The following is a 22,905-nucleotide window of genomic DNA, read 5'->3' on the forward strand; positions in this document are numbered from 1 at the left end:
TTTCCCAGATGGGGAAGTGCCGCACCGTATTGAATGGCATTGCATTGCACTGAATGGCATTCAACTCGTGTTTTTCACTTTCCCAACACAAGCCCCGTGACACGCAGCAGCTGCCGGCACAGCACGGCCGGGGTGCGGTACGTACCATCCCGTCCCGGCTGAGCGCTGCGGCCCCTTTAAGGCGGCGCCTCGGATCAGCAGCGCTGCCGGGAGCGGCGTCACGTGGGGCGCAGTCTTGTGACGGGCCGCCCGCCCTGATCCCGGCGGGGCGCAGGGCACAGCGCAGCGCAGCAGGAGCGGGCAGGGCACAACAGGGCACAGCACAGCACAGCAGGGCACAGCGCAGCAGGGCACGGCCGGGCAGGGGCCGCTCCGTATCCCACCTCCCGCCGCCTCGGGGGATCTCGCTCCGGCGCCCCCGGGCGGGGCGGAGGGCGGCGCCCGGCAAGTTGGTGGCCGAGGCGAGGGCGCCGCTTCCTCCTCGCTCCGCTCCGCTCCTCGCCCATCATGGACAGCAAACCGCTGCTGCAGGAGCGGCCGCCCGCGTACAGCCCCGCCGCTCCGGGCGCGGGGTACGACTACGGGCACAGCAACTACGGCGCCATCCCCGCCCCGCAGCCCGGCTTCCAGCCGCCCCCGCCGTACCCGTACCCGGGCGCCGCGGCTGCCGCAGGTGGGTGCGAGGCGGGGGGCGGCGGGGCCTGGCGGGGCCGGGCGCTTCGGGAAGGGCCGGGGCCTGTGCTGCCTACACGGCTCCGACCGCCCGGCTCGGCGCGGTGCTGCGAGTCCGCGGAAACAAACAAACAAACAAACGCACAAACGCGCCGTGCCCCGCCGTGCTGTTTGTCCGGGCTCCCGTCGGTCCGTCCGGCTGGTGGCCGCGCTTGGAGCCGGTCGGGGAGGGTCCGAGCGGGGCAGCCTCGGTCAGGGAGGAAGTGCGTCTCGACTTGTGGCTGCACCGAACCGGCCCCATCGCACAGCCCCGATATCTTCGTTTATAACATGTGGTAGTGCGGGGTTTCTGCCTTCTCGCTGCGGCTCGGATCACACGTTGGTTTGCTGAGGATGTTTCTTCCTGCGCCTCGCTGCCCTCCTGCCGCACGCTGTCACTCCCACCTCCATAGGGAGCCGGGTTGGGGTTTGTTCTGTGTCACCTCGTTTGTTTCTGCAGTGGGATGTTGGTGATACGTAACATCCAGAACTGAAACCCTCGGCCCTCATTTGTTTAAGCTGTTTTTCTCTGCTGTTCTAACAGCGCTGACACAAACTCAGAGTTAATTATTAGCTTAATGCCCTTTTTTAGATGGTTAAACTGTACTGGATACTTGGATTTGTGAGGTGCTTTCCATGCTGTGTTTGCTGACTGCTGTGTTTCAGCCCCGATTTGGTCTATTCGTACAGTGCTTTGCCAAGACGTGCCTGCCTTTATCCCACGTTCCCTTTGCACACCTTCCACCAAGTTACCATTGCCCTCCATGCTGTACTCACTGACCCAGCTCTGGTTTTATTGCAGGTTATGCTGTTCCTCCACCGACATCACAGCCGAGCTATTCGAGCACATACACCATCATCCAGCAGCCCGCTGCCACCACATCTGTAGTAGTCGTTGGAGGCTGCCCTGCCTGCAGGTAAAACCCTCTTCTGCTTGAGAAATAAACTGCCCTTGGTTTTATGTTGGAGAAGTATCTGTATAATTAGTTTTCTGTTTGTGTGTATATTAGAGTGGAAGTAACTTAAGCGCTGAAGTTCAGCAGTGTTTTAATGTGGTGTGTCCTGGTGGGCTCCAGACGATGTTGTGATTGATACAATGAGCTTCTTGCAGGCACAGCTCTGTTCTTTGTGGAGGAGGAAGGTCTTCGAGCCGTGTTCCTAATAAAAGGCAGCTCGGTGACGGATGCAGAACGGGGGTTTCAGGAGAAGGGCTGCCAGGAAGTTCTTTCTGCTGCACTTGTGACCACTGGGAGTGAGCAGTGTGACTTCATTGTGAAACGCTGTGGTTTCTGACGGCGGCACTTCTCTCTCCAGCAGTGGCTGTGCTGAGTCTCATTCCCCAGCCCAGGCTGCGCAGAGCTGAGCGGGGCAGTGGGCAGCGCTGGGTGGGAGCGGAGGTTGGGTTTGGAAGTTCTCTTACTTCTGAAGTCCCTTTACTATGGAAGTACAGGAGAGTAATAGATTTGGTTCAGAGTGTTAATCTGACTAAGTGAAAACCAGAGAAAGAGCAGTCAGCTGTTAGTTATGATTGCAACGAAAGGACAACTCCAGAGACTTGCACCCGTAAAATAAATGGTGAAAGGAAAAGGAAGAAGGCAGGCAGGTCACATCACTGCTGTGAGTCTGCAGCGCTTTTCAGCTGTGCTCATCCCAGGTTATTAACTAGTGGGCGAAGGCAGCCTGGTGCAGCTGAGGCATTTATGTGCCTGGCCAGCCCTGACTCAGATGCAGAGCCCTTCTGTTAGGGTGTATCACAGTTCCCCTTCTGGTGTCTTGTGGAAAGGGTTTTTTTTTCTGCAAGTCTGAGCCTTCTCTGGTCCATTTCAAAGCATGTAGGGAGCAAACTTGCTGGAATAGCTTAAACAGTGTCACGTTTCGGTGTGACAGATGTGATGGAGATGGTTGTGATGGCACAGGCTGTGCCATGCGCCTTTTAGTCTTGTTGTAAACTGGTGCTCGTTTGAGAGTCAGCACCTGCCTGTTGGAATTCCGCTAGTTAAGGCAGAAAGTCCTGTAGCAGCTGGAGCTATTAACCTGGAAGTGTATGTCTTAAACAGTGAGGGAAAGCAGCCTCTGAGCTGTGGGGAGGGTGCGGTCGGTCCTGCTGCTGGAGCCATTCCACTAATGCTGGATGTTTATGTGCCCAGCCAGGAGACAGGAGAGGTGTTACACCTTGGTGAGGCAGGTGGTGAGTTATGCAAGCCTTGCCCTAAACCCAGGAAATCTGAAATGAAGTAATGTTCTGTGATGAGTCGGGGTTGGTAGAGTCCTGCTGGCACCTGGAGGGTTTCTTTACTGTTCCTGTAGTGATCCTGAGATGCTCCAGGAGATTCTTTTGGAAGGATAATTTGCAATATGGTATCTGTGCTCAGGGTTGTTTTGGCCAAATCTGGGAGAACAAGCAAGTCTGAATATTTGTAAGGCATTCATAAGTGACCTGGCTTCAATGGTTTTCTTCAGTCATCAGCCTTGTGCTGCTGGGGCAGTTCTGTGCATGGCATTCCTGTGGGGCACTGTGCTGTGCAGCTCAGGCTGCAGGGCTCTCAGCGCTGCTGAAGTGTTGTTGGAATCCCAAGGAGCAGCACTGAGTAACAATGTGTCATAGCCTTCTTTGTGCAGTGCTTTTTCCTAACCGTGTAGAGGAGTCAAAGCCCCAGTGACAATACTGAGGTAAGAAAAGCACACTTTGGTTGTCTTCTGGTTAGAAAAGGAGTTGATGCTGTAGTACTGCAGGAGAAACTGGTGAGATCTGGTGGGAACTGTGCTGCTGGGTCTGCTAATGGGATCCTGGAGAGGTAGGTTGGTGTTCTGAAAGGTTACACTGAGCTTATTACAGCTCAGAATCCTCTTTGACTACTCAAGACCTTGAATGTAGTCCTAGTTCACTTCTTGGCCTGGAAACCTATTTTATGAAGAGTGCAACATGCAGATACGTTCTGAATGCCACACTGATACCAGGAGGGTATCAGTAAAATAAAAAGTGTGTAAACAATGCATTAAGCTACAGAGACAGCCTGTCTGTTACTGCTCTGATTTGGTACTGTGCACCATTACTAGAGAAATTCGTCTGCTTTTGAACATGAGGGGAACTTGTGGCTGGGTGAGGAACGGAACTGACACAGTACAGCCAACTTTCTGCCATCAGAAACAAGTCAGGCTTCTGTGCTGTGGCGTGAATGGTGGTGAATAGTGCTGATAGAACTGAAAGCCATTTCTGATGTGAAATGTTGGATGTTGAGGAGAAACGTTGTGTGGTACTGGTCTGTTACTTGGGCAGAGTCTGTCTCGTTGCAGCGTCACAGATGATTTTGGCAGTAACATCTGCAATGATCAGCTGGTGGCCTTCAGGCTCCTTTTGTCCTATGAATTAAAATAAATGAATACTTACAAGTATCTGCAGCAGTTTCCTCTAGAAATAGGTGGCAGTGTCCCTGCTCACCACGTTAATGCCCTTTTAAACAACTAACTCACTCTCTGAAGCACTGGCCTCTCGGAGGGGTGACTCTCCCATCTTGTGATCTGTCCCTCTTGCCTAAAGTTACTCATTAGACAAGATCATCCCCATTCATCCTTGGTCAGTGTTGCCTTCTAATTACCAGCTTCAGCACTGCTGCGTGTTCTGTCTTTGTGTCATTCAGAAGCCTAGGCTGGCTGTAGGGCTCAGGGGGATCTCTTCCTACAACCCAGCCCTGACATACAGAACTGAGCTGCAGAGTGCTGTCACTGTTACTGCAGGAAGCTGACATGGAAGGGTTGGTAAAGTCTGGCTTTGAAACTAGAAATTATTTTGTGTTCCCAAGAGCAGCTTGAGTCATTGCAGCCACCACTGAGATCCAGCCCTGTCGTCTTTTAAGCCTGGAGATTGCAGCCCAGGAGCACTTCAGGTCACTTTCATTTTCTTTTTCCTTGTCTTTTGTTGGTGGTACAACAGACTGCAGAGGGCTGTTTGCTTTCCTGCTGCTTAGCAGAGAACAGATCTATTTAGAAGTTGGGAAAGCATTCTTTTACCTGAAGTTTGCAATGGCGCACTTCCAGAACCTGGGGCAGAACCCGTGATTGGCCCTGGTGGGTTTTGATGTACTTACTTAACAAGTTCTCAGTTGTTTGAAGGGGGAAAATACACAGCTTCTGGATTGTAGTGGTTTTGTCTTCTGACAGCTATAAAATACCTCCTTGAGAAGGGTTGTTGTGGGTCCCAGGTTGTAATAATGCTGAAGCTTCTGCTGGGGTTGGAGAGTGAGGCAGCTGTGAATAAAACCTCATGTATTCTCAGATCTCTTGGAGCCTCTTCCTGCCACAGACTGTGGGCCTCGTCTTTGTTCCTGACTTGCTAAAGGAGCAGATTCTGAGATGCTGGATTTGTTTGTTTTTCATTCATTGAGGTGCATCACTCAGTCTGTACATTCCAGGACAGCTGCACATTAATGCTGAACTCCTTCAACATTTCAGCCTTCGGGTTTCACTTCAGTTATTTCCATCCCAGCTGCTGTGTGTGGTTTGATAGAAGCTCTTTCAGGGTACAGGATTTCCGTGGTTGTCCAGAGTAAATCTATTTAAATGTTAACTAAATGTTCCTGTTATAATCTCACCATGTGTATCAGCTTCATATTCCAGGAAGCAGAAGGACGTAGCTATTTAACAGATGTGCTTCCTTAAAGAAAACCTGTGGGTTTCCCTTTGTTGGCTGAGGTGCTGCAGAGACCTTGTGAGTAAAGTCAGCTTTGAAGACAGCATTCAAAAGGCTGCTCTGAAGAGGGGCAGCTGTAACAGTGCAGCAGCTCCATGGCTGCTTTCTGTCACAAAGAAGATGGGCCTGTGGTGAGAATGGATGGAGCTCCTTTTTGTAATGTGCAGCTTTCTGTGAAGGTTCACTGCTGGGACACATTGGGGGTTCTTCCCTGCTGTGCTGTGATTTGGTGTCTGGAGCAGTTAGGGCATGAAATTCAGCTGTGACTTATGCATGTGACTGAAGAAGAAAGTTGTGATAGAGCAGATGAGGAGAAGCCACAAGTGCCTCTTGGCGTTACTGCCTTGCATAGCTGTAACTTCTTCCCTGCCTTGCAGTGGAGGCACCCAGCTGCTCAGCAGGAGGCCCATTGCCCAAGGCCAGCAGGAGGGGGTGTGAAGCCCCTCAGTGGGGTCCCACATGAGGACAGTGTGGCTCTTGTGCTTCCTGAGGACTTTTATGCCACTGTTTTGATTGTTTTCCAAAACTCGGTTCTGAACACATCTTTTTCTAATAAACGAGGCTTTATGCAGCTAAAAAGGTACAGCAGAAACTAATTCCCTTAAAAGCCACTGTTTGAAATAAGAAATTAGGAATATAGAAAAGAATCTGGTCCCCAGCTCCCAGACAGTTGCTGTGTCAGGGTCAGCTCTGTCTTGTGTCCTCATTTATGTGGGTGTCTGTATTCTGACAACTGGCTCCTTTGTGGCAAGGAGGAGGAGCCTGGTCTCATTTGCTGGGTGAAAATATAACTGGAGGTGCAGTGATTTGGCTGCAGGTGAGTGAGGGAAACCACAGATCAACAACCATTAGGTGGGCACAGGCTGGGGCTGGAGGAGCTGGCAGCTCCTGTAGAAGAAAGCCAAGCTGTCAGCATACCATACGTACTCAGTAATGGCAGTGCCTTACTGTCATTTTCTGCCGCTGCTTGCAGGTGAAATTTCAACTGCTTAACCCAGCTGCTATCGCTGCGTTGGGTAGGACAGGCACAAAGAGGAGCTGTCTGTGCTTTCCTGGTCACACTTAACTTTGGGTGTCACACACCAAATCTCTCCTGCTGTCTTTGGTTGTGGTGGCCCTTGGTTGTCATTTAATAAAGGATGAAAAAGGCCTAAGTTTAAATGCTGCGATGTAGCATTAAGTCTAAAAATACCCACGTTAAATTGCACTGATGTTGAGTTTGCACACATCAGTGTTTTCTCTCTGATCCTGAGTGTGACTTTGTGTTTGGAGTCTTACTTTCAAGAAAAGATTTGTCTGAGAAGTGATTTGGCATTAAATGCTTGTCAGTGGGGATAACTGACCTGACTTTATGGAGCTGGCGGCTGCAGTATAGCTTAAATCCCAGACACTGCTTGCAGTATAAATAAACCTTTCCACTTTTAGATGGGGAGCGGTGCGGTTATAATCAGCTTTTATGTGGTTATGCCACTCTAGAAAACTTATATTTAGTTACATTAATGAAGCTACAGTTTGAATATGGGATCTGATCACCCCGTCGCTGAGGTACACGGGCACAAACTAAAACATTCATGTTCTCCTTTATAACAAGTTCTCTTCCTCCTCCTCCATTTAGTTACTCCCTGAGCAGGGGCGGTGATTGGATAAGTGTGCATCTAAAATTAGGTGCTGACACAAACCAACAGACCTGGAAGTGCTCATGTAGTGACTGCCCTGCTGGGAACAGAGCTGTGGCAGGGCTGGGAGCTGGACTGGAGGGGCTGCTGTGCCATGCTGTGCTGTGCCGTGCCATGCTGTGCTGTGCTGTGCCAGTTGGGCACATCCACTCCTCTGCCATGGCTGCAGTAGCTGCTGGTGCTGCGGTTGCTGGCAGTGCTCCCATGCTGCTCTGTCCCCCTGGGCCTGGCTCTGCTGCTGGCAGTGAATCTGATCACAATCGGTTGCTCTTTTTGTTTGTTGTAGTTGTCACTTTGTGTACTTCCTGGATCCCCCTGTGCAGGGGGAAGTGTTTGAACTAAGTGCTGTGTCAGGATCATCTGCTGAGTGGAGGACTCGGCTGTTTGCAGGCTGATTCAGGGGCTGATGGTGGCAGGTTGGGCAGTGCTGGGTCTGCAGCTCCGTGGTGCTGAGCAGAATACTCTGCTGAGCCCACTGATGCTCGACTGGTTCCTGTGTTCCCTGAGGCCAAATCACATCCAGGCTGCTTGTGTTCTTGACTGAGCGCTGACCTGCTTGTCACAAAAGTGACTCCAGGGCAGGAGTTTACCATGAGGAAAAGATACACCAGCACTAACAAAGCAGAAGCTGAACGCTTCGAGGAAGGGGATGCTCAGCATGTGCAGATTGGAATGCTGCCATTAGTATAATAGCAAGACAAGGGAGGTATTCGGTAGCCTCCACATTCTGTGTGCTGCATGCTTTGTGTGCCTTTTTGTGTCGCTGAAAGGCCTGGAAACGGACTTTGCTTTCCTTGGATGGATCTGTAATACTGCAGACTGCCTACATCTTTATTAACATAGAGATGTCTACATTGTGTCTGTACCTCTCTGCTAATGTAGTGTGTTACCTGGTCAGCCTGTGCAGAGGGGAATGGAGAGGCCTCACCTGGCATTCCCCAGCTTCTGCCACTGGTCTCTATTTGGAGTGTCCAGCAGGTCATGCTTTTCCACAAATAGCAGACACGGTGTTTGCCTACAGCGCAGTCTTTAATTACAGTCTAATGCTGAGTGTCCCTTACATGCGACTGTTCATTTCTAGTGTCTGGATGTGCCCTAGTGAAGAAATTGTGACGAGCTGAGCACCTCCAGTGCCTGCGCTGTGTGAGGGCAGTGTTAGTGAGGTGATGCAGGGCAGGTGCTGGGAGTCAGTGGCCCAGTGTGCTGGACTAAGTGTGTTACTGCAGCAGAGATGGTCTGGCTCCTTTTTGTCTGCTGGCACTCGGTGTAGTTTGTCAGCACTTTCACTGCAGGGCTAGAAATGCTTTTTATTCCAGGTGGGGGGAGGCGTGAAGCCTTCTGAGACCCTCATAAACCTACTGGTGTTCTTGTCATCAAGGCTGCAGGCACAAAGGGCTGCACGATGGCGTTCAACAGCCCCGTGGGAGCCATTTGCAGCATCAGCTGGACAGAGACAGGGGTTGCCAAACCTGGCTGCAGAAGAGAGCTCCAGGAAACTGCACAACAGGCCGTTCTGTTGCACAGAAATCTGCTCTTGCTGCCACATGTCTAGTTAATGATCAGTGTCAAAACTTGTAGTAGGAGAGTTAGAAATGGAATTGGGATTCTGTGCTTTAAGTCCATCCATTCAGTCAGTCAGCAGCTCATGGTGAGAGCAGCTGAATGAGTTCCAGGAGCCCGGCAGGTCAGCTGGAGCAGCTCTGCTTCGGCTGCCCTTCATTGAGGTCTCATCAGTGCTGACTGCCCCGTGCTTTTGCAGAAGATAAAAAGACATCTATCTACAGAGCCATGGCTGTGCTGCTGTCTTCTGCCCCATTGGTGCACACACCTTTGTTTCTGCTGGAGAAAGAGATACTTTGTACAATTGTTATGGTATCAGTAAGTACTTTGTACTTGTTTGTTAGTGCTTGTATTACTAACAGTATTTGTAAGGAAGAGCCGCAATCACTGCATTACAGCAATCACTGCATTACAGCACGTGCTGACTGCGCCGTGTGCTGGATGTAGGGATGCCATCCTGGGGAAGGATGGCTCTGTGGGCAGCTCACAGGTAAAGTTCAAGTTGGACTTTGAGCTGATGCTGATATTTGGATTTGTGATTTGGCAATGGAGGTGTGAGAATAGGAGCTAAAAGGGACTGGAAGCAGATGTTGAGATTTTCCAGCATCTGAAGAGGAAGGAGTGCTATGGAACTTTGGGAAATAGTGGGTACCTACATGACTGGAAGTAATTCTGCACAACTTGCCCCATGTCAGAGCGGTGCTGGGAGCTCAGATCCTGCAGATCTGTTTGTAACTGCAGAACCCTCCTGCACGGCTGGTCTCTCAGTGCTCTGCTCTGTACACACAGGTTCAAGAGTGGTCTTTAATTGTTGTGGCAAATAGAAGTGCTCACACTGCCAGAGTCGAAGCTGAGAAGCTGAGCAGTGCCCAGCTGATGGGGAGTGAGGGGTGATGTGCTGTGGGCACAGTGAGCAGCACAGGCTGCAGGTCTGAGCCAGGACACTTGTGTGCTGAGACCTGAATCAGTACAGCAATGAGAGCATCTGCTTCAATGGGGCTTTCCAGAATTAGGTACTGTGGGAATACCTCTATACCAAAGAGAAAGTCAAATTCTACCGTAACAACTCTGTCAACAGAAGTTGGCCCATCAGAAAGAGGGGAGTGGTACGGAACTTGGTGTTCAGCATTTCAGTAAGCAGTGGAGTATCAGGAACACTTTGAGAAGACTTTGGCTTCTTATGATAGTTGAGGGAAGGGAGATGGCTCTGAAGTTTAAACCAGGTGTAAAGTTCTAAACAATTGCAGTAAGGGAATGGTCTCAAGGTCTTCATCTTCTTTCCTTTGCTCTATTTGCTATTACAGTGGGGTGTCTGAGCACTGTGTAGGGGAAAAACAACCCTCAGGCCTTGGCGCTTTGCCTGTGTTAACGAGTGCTGCAAGGTCACTCAGCTCTGCTCCTGGTGACCTTCACTGCAGTAGGTGGTCAGAGCAGGACCCTCCTTGTTCAAGTGTTTTGCTCACCTCTGGGTTCTTTATACTTATTGTAGCTGCTCCGGTTTCCAAAGCTGTGAAGCTGTTATTCCTGCGTATTTGAGTGGCAAGGCATGAGCAGGTGGCGACCTGTGTGTGTTCTTCAGAGCACTTGAATTAAGCAATGTTTGCAGTTAATACAGCTGTTCCAAGGCGTAGCGGCTATCTGTTGTAGCAGCCCAGGACTGTGGTGGTTGATAAATAGCTGCTGTCTGGAACCAAGATACTGGTTTGAATTAAACCTTTCACATGCCCTATCTGCAGTCCTTGCTCTTATCACATGAGAGTTTCTCAGTTCTCCTTAAGCGGTACAATTCAAAGCCTTCTGCTGCAAGCTGTGAGCAGAAAAGCCTTTTAAGGGGGATTAAAAGCCTCCTCATTGCGCTGCGCTTCCTTCTGCTGCATGAAATGGTGTTTTTTCAAGTGTCAAATGACAAAGAAGTAACTTTGGGTTACACGTGGGTTTCTGACTTGGTCTGTTTTCCATCTTCACAGGGTCGGCGTGTTGGAGGACACCTTCACCTGCCTGGGCGTTCTGTGTGCCATCGTGTTCTTTCCAATTGGGATCCTGTTCTGTCTCGCACTGAGGCAGCGAAGATGCCCCAATTGCGGGGCGGCTTTTGGCTGAGTGGGATGAACGTGGATGTGCTATGGAAGCTACAACTGTTAGCGTACTCTTTCTAATGTAAATGTCATGTACAATCATTTTATTTGCTTCAGACCTGTTTTGTAAAGTGTGAAGAAACTTAGTATCTTGCATGTAATTTAAACTTAATCTTTCATGAGCATGTGCATTGCGAAACATGAAAACCAGACTTGTTTTCCATGTTTAGTGGCACCTCTTGAAAACTAAATAAAACTGCTTTTCCTTTTGCAATCCTCAACTTGTGGCTGGATTATTAGATATGTGACTAACGTGCTGCTCTTCACACCCAGTAACCGAAGGCATTTCCTGTCACTCCCAGCCACTGCAGGAGCAGCGGTGGGTGCACCAAAGAACAGCCCTGGGGTGCTGCAGGAGTGTGTGCTGTACTTATGGAAGGTGGGATGGCCAAAAGAGAGAGGGCTGAGCACTGGGACAGGCCAGAGAAATGTGTTGTACAGCAGCCATAAGGAGACACTCCGTAAGATTCGGGGCTCATTTCTAAGGTGATTATTACAGTAGGAAGAGAGTTCTTCAGCTGAGCTAGAGCCATTTGATGCAGGGAATCAATGCCTGTAGTAAGGCACAGCCCTGCGTCTGAAGTTAGGTTTATCAGTTATATTCTGCCTGGTGAGATGCTGCATTCTGCTGCCATTTGTGCTGCTGCTCAGCTCCTTCACGAGAAAACCAACCTTAGTCCAAGGCTGCATTAACAGAGCAATGAACTGCTTCAGTAGTAGAGGTGTAAGGAAAAGCATGGCATTTGTACTGTAAGATTTCTGTGTGACTGAAGTTTGATGGTGTGTTTAAAATACATGTATGTATGTATTATTGAAGAATGTGTTGACAATGTTAGACTTAAAACAGTTTTACGGTAACATTTTATAGCTTGTATCTGCCTTTAAGCAAAGCATTACATACACATAGAGGATAAATATTTATTTATAACCAAGAGTGTCTCTTTAAACAAAATAATGTGTCGTCACTGTATACAGACAATTCTCTACTCTGGAATAAGGCAGTTGGTACATTGCTATATCAAAAAATCAATCGGCCTTTTCTAATTGAGTAAGTGGCACAGGCAGGGCTCGTGTTCTACAACTTACCATGGCAGCTCCCAATCAACAAATGCCTAAACCTCAGATCTGTGGGCTGTTAGTTAGTCAGATTTCCTGGAGCATCCAAACGATCTCCAGTATGTCCACAAATCCATCCCGCTGCAGAAGGTGTGCTGTAGAACTAACCAGAGCCCAAAGCAACAGCCTCATTAGGAAGAACGCTTTAAAAATCAGAAATCCATATCAGCATGATTCTATTTTACAGTAATTACACTTAAATAATTTTTAGGACAAGTTTAGATAGCAATCGTCGTTACTGCAAGTGATGTTTATAAGGAGGGGATACATCTACGGAGCATCTATTCATCGAATAATGGGCGCTGATCTGTCGTTCGTTACTGTCGGTCTGAGTTTCACAGTAGCAAAAGGATTTTCTCCACTGAAAAGAAATGCAGAAAGTTACTGCAAGGCTGGCTGTGCTGGGAGAGCACGTTACAGTTCCACACTAACAGATTCTACACAACTCCTAGCTTAGCCTGAGCGTTTTAAACAGCCTCACACAGGAGAGCTCTCTTGACAGCAGTGCCAGGTTTGGTAAGTTGCGGTCTGGTTTGAACTGGATGTTCCTTAAAAGGCTTACAAAGAAGTTTGGGTTTAAATGATTCTATGATTCCATTATCTAGATGGTGTGACCAAATGGTGTATTTTAAACATGAATTCCTATAGAATGTGTCACCCTGATACTAATCATCTTTCAGTTCTAGGGGCTATTGGTAATAGGTGAATGGTTGGACTGGATGATCTTTTAGGTCTTTTCCAACCTCGGTGATTCTATGATTCTATGATTCTAAGTCCCGCTCTGTGCCAAAAAGCAGGAGAAGTGCAGAAGTGCCCGCTGCTCTGGAAGGGTTTAACACTGCTGCCAATGGTCAGAGCAGCTCCAGAAAAAATATCCTCATGGTCAGTAAGTACAATAGCACACATCAAAATAAAAATGAAAACAACCATAATTGAAGAGGATGCTTTAAAACATACCTGAGGAAGGGTGGTTTCACGATGCCGTTCATGTCGGGTTTCTGTAAGAGAAAGGTTTAGATTTAAAAAAACAACAAAACCTGCTCCAGGTGCTCTCCTCGTTGTCCTGCTGAGGAAGGGAGGCCCTACCATACAAGCAGAATGAACTGTTTGGTGACTTGCACTGGTAGCTGTTTAGCTTAGTTGAGCTGCGGGGAGGTGGGCAGAGAAAAATGATCCCAGAACATCCCAACGCTGACAGCTGTGTGTGGAAACAGTGAGAGAATGAGAGAATGGGGTCTTCTTCCCCAGAGGGGTCAGTTCTGTTTTGTTTCCCCAAGATCAGCAATTACTTGAGTTCTGACCTGCACTGTGTAACTAAAAACATCAAACATCACTGAAAATTGATGGCCAAAAGAAGGAGGATGGAAGCAAAGTGTTTCTGTAGCCACTGCAGAAGTGGCTGTGGCTGTCAATGTGTGAGGCCAAAAAGACCCAGCAGCACATACAAACAAACACACCATACAACCAAAGCCCCCAATCCCACCCACAGGAACCCTCCTGTGTCCAGCCGCTGTTGATTTGCAGCCTGTGAGTGAAGGCGTCTCCCACAACTTCTGTGTGCAGTGATGGTGAATGCAAAGCAAAGCAGCGAGCCCTGGCTGCACCTGCGTGTTTATCCAGCAGCGACTGCATGGGAGTGGCGTGAAAAGAGGAATGAATGACTTTGCACAGGTATGGTTGATATCTTGTAATCAAATGGCAACGTTTGTTTAAATGTACAATCTGAAAACGTTTTTCCAGCTACGGTTTGCACTGCACTTTGGTGATGAGATTTCCTTGATTTTGGTGGATTTGAGATGACCCAGAAGGTGGCAGCGTGGTGCTCACATGGCGTTTTAGGATGCTGTGCTCGGGTGCCATGAAGTTGGTTGTTCCAGTGTGGGGCTGCCATGCCTGCTGCACAATGCGGAGACTTTGGATAACGTTAAACGTCTCCTTTTTTCCACTAAGCTTTTAGTATAATCATATTTAATTTGAGGTATTTCAAATGGCAAACTAATTGTGTTGCTCCCAGGAGGTGTCAGATTAGGTTCAAAGCAAAAGTAAACTCTAACTACGTGTTCTAGCATACAAAAGCATTCTCAAGCCTGGCAGTGGAGCAAGGTCTGTTGACTTGCACAGAAGCAGGGAAGACAAGGAAGCTCTGCAACTTTGCAAAGGAACAAAAGCAAATAGCAATTCTGGAGTGAAGTCCTCTGGTGTGAGTGCAGTTCTCTTCCTTTTGAATAACAGGTAAGAGTCATGGGGTCATAGCAAAAGTGTATCTGCTACATGTTATATGGTACCTTGACAACAGTTATGAGACTGAGATGCATTTGTCTTCCACTCCTGAAAGGCTGTAAGCACTGTTTGGCCTCCAGGGAGAACAATCAGTTCTAGTTAATTCCATCCTCACCTATCAGCCAAAACTTTCCTTTTCTCTTGGCTTTTCAGTGCAACAGGAATGTTAGTCCACATGCTTTAAGTTTATTCATAACCCCCCTACACCAGTACTACAGAAAGAACATTCTTATGGCTGACTGCTCTTGAGAGCCAACTGAGGCCGGACAGCAGCACGGCACGGTGACACCAAGGCAGTGTAATGCATTCAGTCATTTTAGAGGTCTACCATAAGTCACCTTTTTCTTTGCACAGGGCAAAGAACTCTCTGTACTGCTTGCCTGGCAGCTTTCACAGGCTGATACACCTTTCAACTGCTGTGAGCATAATTCCTTTTGAAGGACACGTTGATCCATAGAGCTCTTAACAGACATCCAGAATAAACGAACCTGTGTATCAGCCTGACATGACAACTGTTAAGGCTCATTGCTTTTTCTTTAATCCAAACATGAAAACTGTGTGTATGTCCAAATACAGACTCTTGCTTCATCATTGTTTTAGAAGTTCCCAGACACTTAATATGAAAGTGGCTCTGCACAAGAACTCTTGATACTCTTTTCCTGCATGTGAAAAGCTTTGTTTCCCATAGGAAAACATTGTCCTACATGTGACATCACTGCACAGATGATATGCTTCCTTTAACTGTGTCTACTTAAGTACGTATATACTGACTTGAACTAAATAACAAGGTTTTTTACTCATAAATAAATAAGTTGCTTGAAAGCAGTTTCAAATCTGTTCAAATACATACACTTATATTACAGCTTTGTGACAAAAAACAGCTGAGCTAATCTTTTAGAAGAGATTCTTATAGGAAAGATCTCTCAAACCATTACTACTCCCATCTGACTGGGTAGGACCTCCTGCACTGAGGGGAGCTTCACTCTCCCAGTCAAGCAACTTCCACCCTTTTTATCCTGAAAGGATCTTGGCTGCTGCCTCTGATCCTTTCTGCAATGGGAAGGAGGAGCCTTTTCTCCCTTTCTGACAGAAAAAAAGGGTTATTTTTTGTTTGTTCAGGTGTTGTATTGCTTTACGAAATAGTTTCACCTTGCTGATAAATAACTGAATGTGATTCTTCTAGCTACTGACCGCCAGCTACAAGATTCCTGGTGACTCGGGAGGTCTCTGCAGTACCTGCTAATGGGACTTGGCCTCTCAATTTTAGCAGCGATGACTAAATATGTAACAGAAGGATGGTGTTTTTTTCCTCCAGCTGAATGTGATCTCTCCTTCAAGAGACTTTTTGAAGGAAGTAAAAACCGTATCCGCTTTAGAAACACAGCAGTGAAATGTTTAGACAAAATCAAAACTAATAATTGCCCAGTTTGATATTGCTCTTCATTTTGAATCACTGTTTGAGTGCTGGCTTAAAAGCAGAAATACCAAACTTAGGGAGCATCATCCATTATGAAAGTATGCACTTGTACTCATCTGTAAAATGCAGAATTGAGGCCTCAGTTGGTGCACACAGCCCTCAACAACAGCCACAGAAGCAGCGCTGACTTTCAAGGCATTGTGTAAAGTACTTTGGACACAGAGTTATGCTGTTTTAAGTCCTGTCCCACTACAGCTCTGCTGTCACTTAAGATTATGGACCTGTGCTGCTTTCCATGAGAACATGGTTCTCTGGTTTCACAGATTCTCTGCTTCGAGTGCTCTTCATTATATCTCCAAACAATTTGTCATCCTTCTTATTACTCTAGGTAGACTGAGATACCAGAAAAGTGTAATAATCCTAAAAAAAAAAAAAGAGCAGCTACTGAGGTCAGGTACAAGTATCTAAAACAGAACAGTATTAAAGGGCCTCATTTAAAAGCTCAGTAGGTTAAGTTAATTAGGTCAGGAAGAGTAAGCGGTGCAGAACATTTAGATGAATGGCATTGATTACTTACCGGACCTGCACTTTCTGGTTTGTCAGCTGGTGTTTTAGCAGCAGTACCTTTGGAAGGCTCCATTCTCTTATCTGGAGTTGAACCCAGGTAGTCTGGTGGTGGGAGGACAACACCAGCTTTTTCTGCAAGATTCACTGAACTAATGCTTCTCACCGGCGCAGCACTGCAAGACAGAACACAGCAGGTAACGTGTTCAGTTCCCATAATACACCTTCCCCCCTTGTCTTTAGTCCCAGGAAAGAAAAAAAAAAAAAAAAGTGTAATTAAGGCATATAATCTCTCTGAAGTCTGTGGGACTTTAAAGTTGGAGCGATGATCGTTCTTAGGTCTCTGTGTAGCCATTGAACCATGGTAATGTGATCCAGGTATGATAGTACAGACAGTTAGGAGGTGCTTACTGTATGTTACTGAACAACTGGTGGTGTAAGCAGAAAAGTAGTATTTTTAATACACCTTAAAGAAGATTTGGGCATTTTTTGCACATTCCATCCAAAATACTACCTTGACACTGGAACAAAGGCTTTTTCTTCTGTTTCTTCTAGTGGTCTAGTATATGAGGATGGAAACCATCCTTTTCTGTAATGGAAAAATATTTCAGTTTCACATGATACAAAATTGGAAAGATTATTCAAAAGTCAACACCGGACAAAACAATAGACTGCAGAAGATGTTTAAAGGCCCAGGCCTTAGGTGGAAGTCCCCAGTCAGAGAACAGAGAAAAAGGTGTAAAACCACATACTAATATCTGCTAGAGACATTTTTCCTTTGTGTTCAAATTGGGTAATAGATTGATTATCTTACACTTTGGTTGACTCATGTTCCCCGTAAAGCCAGCCATCCTTTTCTTCAGATACAAGAAGTATGATGATATCTCCCTGTGCAAAGCTAAGTAATGTCTTATTATTTCCAGCAGTATGTGGAAAGATTGTCTTTACTTTCTGCCTTTTCATTATATTCAGCCCTGTGGCAACAGAAGTTGAGCGCGGTAAACTGGCATCATCTGAATTCTCTGTCAAAAACAAAACAAAAAAGCAAAGTTAACCATACTAACAAAATACAATTAGCTGCCAGGAAAAGAAGATTTGGTAAAGCAATGCTCAGGTGCAATGTAGTTGTGAGACTTTCTGCTGTTTGCGTTCTGCTTAGACTCTCAGTTATCTATCAATGTTTCTTGTCACCAGTTCTTAATAACACTGGGATCTGTATACACGCACACACACTACCACAGTAATGTTGAACCAGCAGACATAAAAAGTCATGTAAGTGTTAACTTGCTGCTGCTTTCTTCTCTTGGTGTGAAGAATGTGAACCAGAAGCAGTTGCAGAAGAAACTGGAAATTTTCCATCCTTAAGAAAAGAAACAAGTCCAAGATTTGGTTTCATTATCATGTCCAGCACTGAACTTCAGCCAAATCAATGAGAACTGCAGACACTTGGCACTATGCAGACATCAGCTGTTTTCCAGAAGATGATTTAAAGGATGTCTCAAAAATGTATGTTATTTGACCAGCACAATGCACTCTAGAGGCACTTTTAAGGAGGAAATGCTGGAATTGCTGTTCTAGCACTGAGGAGGAGCTCTGTGTTTGTTTAGTTGTGATGTAGGTTTAGTTCTTTCCCTTTAGCAGAGTAAGTTAAAGACTCAAAGACTCATATTTTGCAAACTAATAACGTACTATAACAGGAGTTACATTTCAGGTAAAGAAGTGCAGGACAGTTTTGTCCCACATGCATTCTCTCCTGGCTGCTATATGCTCTTAAAGAAAACCACACCAGGACTGCAGTGTTAGTTTGTGCCTGTTAGTGTGCACTGAAATAATGCTATATATCTGGTCTGACATCATGGAATGTATTCTGCTGATAAGGCTGAGAGCACAGGGAGCAGTTAAGCTGTGTTAATCAGGGATGCATGGCAAATGATTAAAATAAAAGATAAAGATAGGTAGATCTGTTTTATTGTGAGCAGTTGTTTCCTTCTTATGACGTGCACTTCACCTGTTAGGTAACTGATATAGAAACACTCTGTAAAGACCATTTTATACTCCTCCACATATACTGGAATTCAAATCCTGATAGCGGTCACGAAATCCCAAAGGTAATGTTGAGTTCTGTAGCACACCCTCTGCACGTACATGGTTTGCAATGAGATGACACTCACCTGCTGGATTGCTTGATCTTTCAGAAGACACCTTTGGACCCATGGCAGGATTGTTAAACATGTCCACAAGCGGACTGGTGTACGCCCTGCCCACAGGAGCAGGGGGCACCTTTGATGCATTTTCATTATGAGCATAAAAATTGTTTCCAATCTAGAATCAGAGAAAACAGGGAGATGAGATGACTTCCTGGGCTGTTTGCAACATAACCTCTAGGAAGCAACACTCAGGTATTCCCCAGCCATACGTATGTGAGGCCTTTCTGCTGGGCCTACCTTGCTATGAAACTTCAGATAGAATAGTTTGCAAGGGTCCTGCTCCCTGACACACAGTAGTTAGTGGAAATGCTATGAAAGCCCTGATTTCCACAAACAGCCCACTCATGCATAGATCAGTGCATTTCTTAACATCACTACTGGAGGTATTGAATTCAGAAATTCAGTCACGGGTGGTAATACAACATGCAAATAGGGGGAATTGAGAATCTAATTTGTACCTTATCATTCTGTAGTAAGAATCAGGGGGAAGAAGGAAAGAGTAAGAGTTTGTTTATCTTGAACCTCAAGTAAGTAATTCCTAGCACTTACAGACAGGAAGGTTGGAAATAGCATGGCAAAACCTAGGGTGGTCCCTAAGCTGTGCCCTGGACACCCAACTGCCTTCTTTGCCTGTGTGCTTCTGCTGCTTTACTCTGTATTTCTCCAGCAGTAGAGTTTCAGCTTAATGGTTTTGCTTTCCTTCCCAACCCCAGTATATTTCATCTGATGCGTGTTATAGCCTTGAATCCAAATGCTTAAGTACAATAGAAAGGAGTGAAGCCAATCCGGACCCATTTGAAAGAGAGCCTTTAACTATCAGGGAATGACATACCATGGTGTTTCTCTCTATCATTGGTGAAGGCTGCGGAGTTCCTGATATTGGAGTGGAACCAGGTGTCCTTATTTCATCAATCATCATTTTGACTTTTTCAGGAACTTTGGTGGCATCGCTACAGATCTCCTGCCACCCAGGCAGCTTGGCATTGAGGAATTCTGCACACTGCATCCAAATTCAAGAGGTACTCAGCAAAGATATGATTTTGCATAAAATTACACAGAGCTACTTGCTAATTTTTGTTAGAGAACAAAAGAAGATAACCAAAGCGAAATGGGAGTCTTTCCAAACATGTTCAAAGCTAAGTAATATCTCTTTGAAGTATATAGTAGAAAGAGACGGTCCTTTTTTGGGGTCAGATGTTAGAAATACCACACTTTTTAATGTGTGATGTTTTAAGAAGCCATAGTAACCCCTTACCATTTGCAATAGTACCTTCATGAGAATATCACATCACAGACATCCTCTACAAACAGATCACAACTCTTGTCTGGCACGACAGTGCTCCCAGTGCTATCTAAACTATTTGTGGCAGTCTCATCCAGATACTAGAAGAGATCTTGAGATCTCTGATATGATTAGATTTCAGGAGCTTCACTTCTTTACATGCAAGCCACTGACCTGAGCATGATAGAAGTGCATGAGCTGGGTAAAACTGCAGTGCTTGTCAACTAGAAAACAGAATCTTCTTTTTTCTTCAAGTAGAGCTTCTCTACAGCCCTCTGCAATAAATCTCTGAATGTCCGTCTGTCGGGAGCTCACAGTTTCCAAATACTAAGGGAAAAAGGGAAATAAATCACATTCAGTCTGTGAGTTTTATTCGATAATCTATTCAGTTACTGAACTGAGTTCGAAGAAGACAAGAAGAAGTTATCAGAAAGGTGGGGAGGAGTGGCTTTGCTTCCAAGACATTTTCTTTTCATATGCACACAACTGCCTTCTCCAATCTCATCAGACATGCATGTGTTCTTATTATAGGCAAACAGTGTTACAGGGTGTGAGGAAATGGCACCAGAGGAGAGTCAGGTGTCAGGAAGAATTTCCTCGTGGAAGGGTGGCTGGGTGTTGGAATGGCTGCACAGGCACTGGTGGAGCTGCTGTTCCTGGAGCTGAAGACATGTGTGGACATGGCACCTTGGTAGGTCACTGGATGGTTGCAGCTGATGATCTTAAGAGTATTTTTCCAACCTAAATGATTTTATGATTCTACTGTGTGTGCGTGGAGACAACAGAGCAAAACAAGAAAAATAATTATATCTTCTAAATTAAATGCTTTAATAAATATGAATATGACTTCAAAGCAGCAACTGAGCAATTTTAAGGCCACAGGTGTTCTCTAATTGGACTAATTACTTTCATCTGCTCTATAGCAGTTCTATTTACTCTCACAAAGCTGTGCTTCACTTTAGGGAGAAAAAAATGAGCTACTAAAGAGACTAAATTGTATTTATCTGAGGTTATGAAAGTTTTTTGGCTAAAATGTGCTTAAAGGCTGATTCTTGAATTTTCAGCCCAGTACATTATTAATGAGCTGTCCTTCTGAGTTGGGGTTAAAACATGTAAAGAGGTAAGAGTTGGTATGATTCGTGTTTATGTGCCTTTTTATCAACAGAGCTTTCTTTAAAGAAAAAAAGTAAATAGAAAAATATAGAGGAAAAAATCTAAAAGCGAACATAACGTAGTATCACAGAGAATAGTTACCATCTAATGTGAAATAACAAGTCCTCTATCTGCACTGCCTTGCCATTTCTCATTTGGCCTCAAGATGGCAATGCTGTTTAAGAACAGTAGCAAAGGTACTAAACAAGTTGTACGGCCTACTTCGGGAAATGCATTTATAGCAAATTACTGCTGAATTTACACAACAGAGCTGAGTAAACTAAGGGTGCGTAGAGGTGCAGTTCCTGAGGTGCTTTAAGGCCGTTCACCAAGTAGTGGCCGTCTAAGAAACCCTGAAGCTGAAGCAAACACCTCTGAACCGTGCAGCAGCGCAGCCAGCACTTAATTGAACTGCAGTAATTATTCTAGGAGTGCCTTTAACGTTCAACAGCTCTGAGAAATCAAAAATAGACATTCTTTGAAGTTAGTTTAACTTGCCAAACAATGTGCAGGGCAGCTGTGAATTAACTAATTACATTGCATGCACAGGAATTATTGTAGGCTTCAGGAGTCAAGCTTTGACAGACCCAGGTAGGACCTGTAATAACCTCATGTTTGCTGTTGGCCAGATCTCATCCAAAATAAAGTTAAGAAAAGAAAAAAGCAAACCAAGAGCCAACACACTGACCTCCATTTCTTTATGCTCATATTTCATTACGTTTCGTGCTCCTTGGCTTTTCCTTCGGATTTTTTTCAGCTCGGCCTGAGACTTCTCTAGGGAATCCAATTTACTTCTGTGTTCGGTTTGGTACCTCTTTAAAGTTGCCTGCAATCAGAGCGTTTACAAACATCTCAGTGCGCTCCACAGTGCCGCTTGTGTAAGCAACCAGAAAGCATTACCATAGATATTGCTAATGCATATAAAATGAGGCGGCCAATTGCTTTTCTCAGCTGTGGGTTAAGAATGCTGTGAAGTCATGCACTGGTTCTTATTTTAACTCAAAATAAGGACAAACGTTTTTGCCGTGTTTAAGTAGAGCCCAAATCTAATGACACGGTGATTAACAAACTGTTAAGGAACAATGGATAAATAAAAGATGACCTTTTTGGTATCAGGACTGAATGTACTTACAGTCATATATTTTACATCCAGGTCTGTTTTCTTCTCCAGTTCAGATATAATTTCCTTGTGAAATTTCTTAAACTTTAAAGCAAATAAATTAAAGGTTATTAAAAATCAGCAGAAGTGGTTTTTAATTTCCAAAGGTGAGGCAGGTTCGGAAGTGGTCGAACTTACACTTTCCTCTAGGCTGTCATTCAGTTTCTTGTGTGTTCTTGAAATTTCCACTAGAACTTGGCCTGTTGGGAAGCACACAACCATATTGCGTTCTTTCATAGAGTTCTGAAGCTGATTAACAAGCAGCAATAAAATACATTTAACTAATAAATTTGTTAGCTAAATTAACAGAGATAGGAAACTTCCTGCTGTTCCTTAGCACAGCAGATTAAATAATTAAGTGTATCTGGCCACAAACCAACCAAGAAGCTCATAAATGACAGGAAAATAATTGTTATTGTGCAAGCAAGGCTTGGTGTGACAAAGTCTGTCCTTCCTTCTCCCCAAAGTAACATGACTGATTCTTGCCAATGTGGGGCATAGGACATGGAGACCAGGGATAGCTGCTGCTATTCAAACAGCTGCTACGCATTCGGCCTGCAAACTGAATCTTAATGTTTAACCACAGTGTCAGCACTGCGGCCTTCCATGTTCACTGACAGCTAAATCTGCTAAAGCAGATCTGATACGTATGCTGATCAATTTCTCATGCTGATTAATTTCTCATGCTGTTTTATCAGGGATTACAGCCTGTCCGTATGGCATTAACTAACTGACAGTAAGGGAAGATTTCTCAGCTTCCTCTTAACAGCTCCTAAATACACCTTTGCAGTCTGCTAGCACAGAGTCACACAGCTTAGTTCTAACTGCAGCAGTTTAGAGCAGGAACGTTTTGCTTTGCTTTAGGAGGCTGTAGAGGAAAAGAACCTCATTCCTTTTGGGTGTGGTTCTACGTGCAAACCAATCTGAGCTGTGCCTGCTGCAGTCCTGCCCTGGATGCA

General features: G+C 45.6%; 2 protein-coding genes across 2 annotated transcripts in view; one reads left to right on the top strand and one right to left on the bottom strand.

Annotated features, from left to right (window-relative positions):
- The first annotated feature begins 225 nt into the window (after positions 1–225).
- Positions 226–10,990, top strand: BRI3 (brain protein I3). Its single transcript, XM_015876633.2, has 3 exons — positions 226–673; positions 1,514–1,628; positions 10,602–10,990. Exons 1-3 carry the CDS (start codon positions 508–510, stop codon positions 10,732–10,734), a joined length of 414 nt encoding a protein of 137 aa, XP_015732119.1. The 5' UTR covers positions 226–507; the 3' UTR covers positions 10,735–10,990.
- A 683-nt stretch (positions 10,991–11,673) lies between these two features.
- BAIAP2L1 (BAR/IMD domain containing adaptor protein 2 like 1) overlaps positions 11,674–22,905 on the bottom strand; it is a 35,466-nt gene continuing 24,234 nt past the window's right edge. The window contains exons 4-14 of the mRNA XM_015876632.2: positions 22,085–22,146; positions 21,920–21,991; positions 21,476–21,613; positions 19,810–19,962; positions 19,186–19,353; positions 18,318–18,468; positions 16,961–17,168; positions 16,661–16,735; positions 16,160–16,322; positions 12,843–12,883; positions 11,674–12,246 (exon numbers count right to left, since the gene is read on the bottom strand). Of these exons, the coding sequence (XP_015732118.1) occupies positions 12,171–12,246; positions 12,843–12,883; positions 16,160–16,322; positions 16,661–16,735; positions 16,961–17,168; positions 18,318–18,468; positions 19,186–19,353; positions 19,810–19,962; positions 21,476–21,613; positions 21,920–21,991; positions 22,085–22,146 (1,307 nt within the window). The 3' untranslated portion in view covers positions 11,674–12,170. The remainder of the gene's footprint in view (positions 12,247–12,842; positions 12,884–16,159; positions 16,323–16,660; positions 16,736–16,960; positions 17,169–18,317; positions 18,469–19,185; positions 19,354–19,809; positions 19,963–21,475; positions 21,614–21,919; positions 21,992–22,084; positions 22,147–22,905) is intronic.

Source organism: Coturnix japonica, chromosome 14 (genome assembly GCF_001577835.2).
Source record: "Coturnix japonica isolate 7356 chromosome 14, Coturnix japonica 2.1, whole genome shotgun sequence".
Taxonomy (NCBI): Eukaryota; Metazoa; Chordata; class Aves; order Galliformes; family Phasianidae; genus Coturnix; species Coturnix japonica.

What these genes read in the sequence shown, in the direction of transcription:
- BRI3 (XM_015876633.2), top strand. Translation starts at nt 508, where the DNA reads ATGGACAGCAAACCGCTGCTGCAGGAGCGGCCGCCCGCGTACAGCCCC. An exon ending in GGGCGCCGCGGCTGCCGCAG is followed by an intron (nt 674 to 1,513) that starts GTGGGTGCGAGG and finishes GTTTTATTGCAG; the next exon opens with GTTATGCTGTTCCTCCACCG. An exon ending in GGAGGCTGCCCTGCCTGCAG is followed by an intron (nt 1,629 to 10,601) that starts GTAAAACCCTCT and finishes CCATCTTCACAG; the next exon opens with GGTCGGCGTGTTGGAGGACA.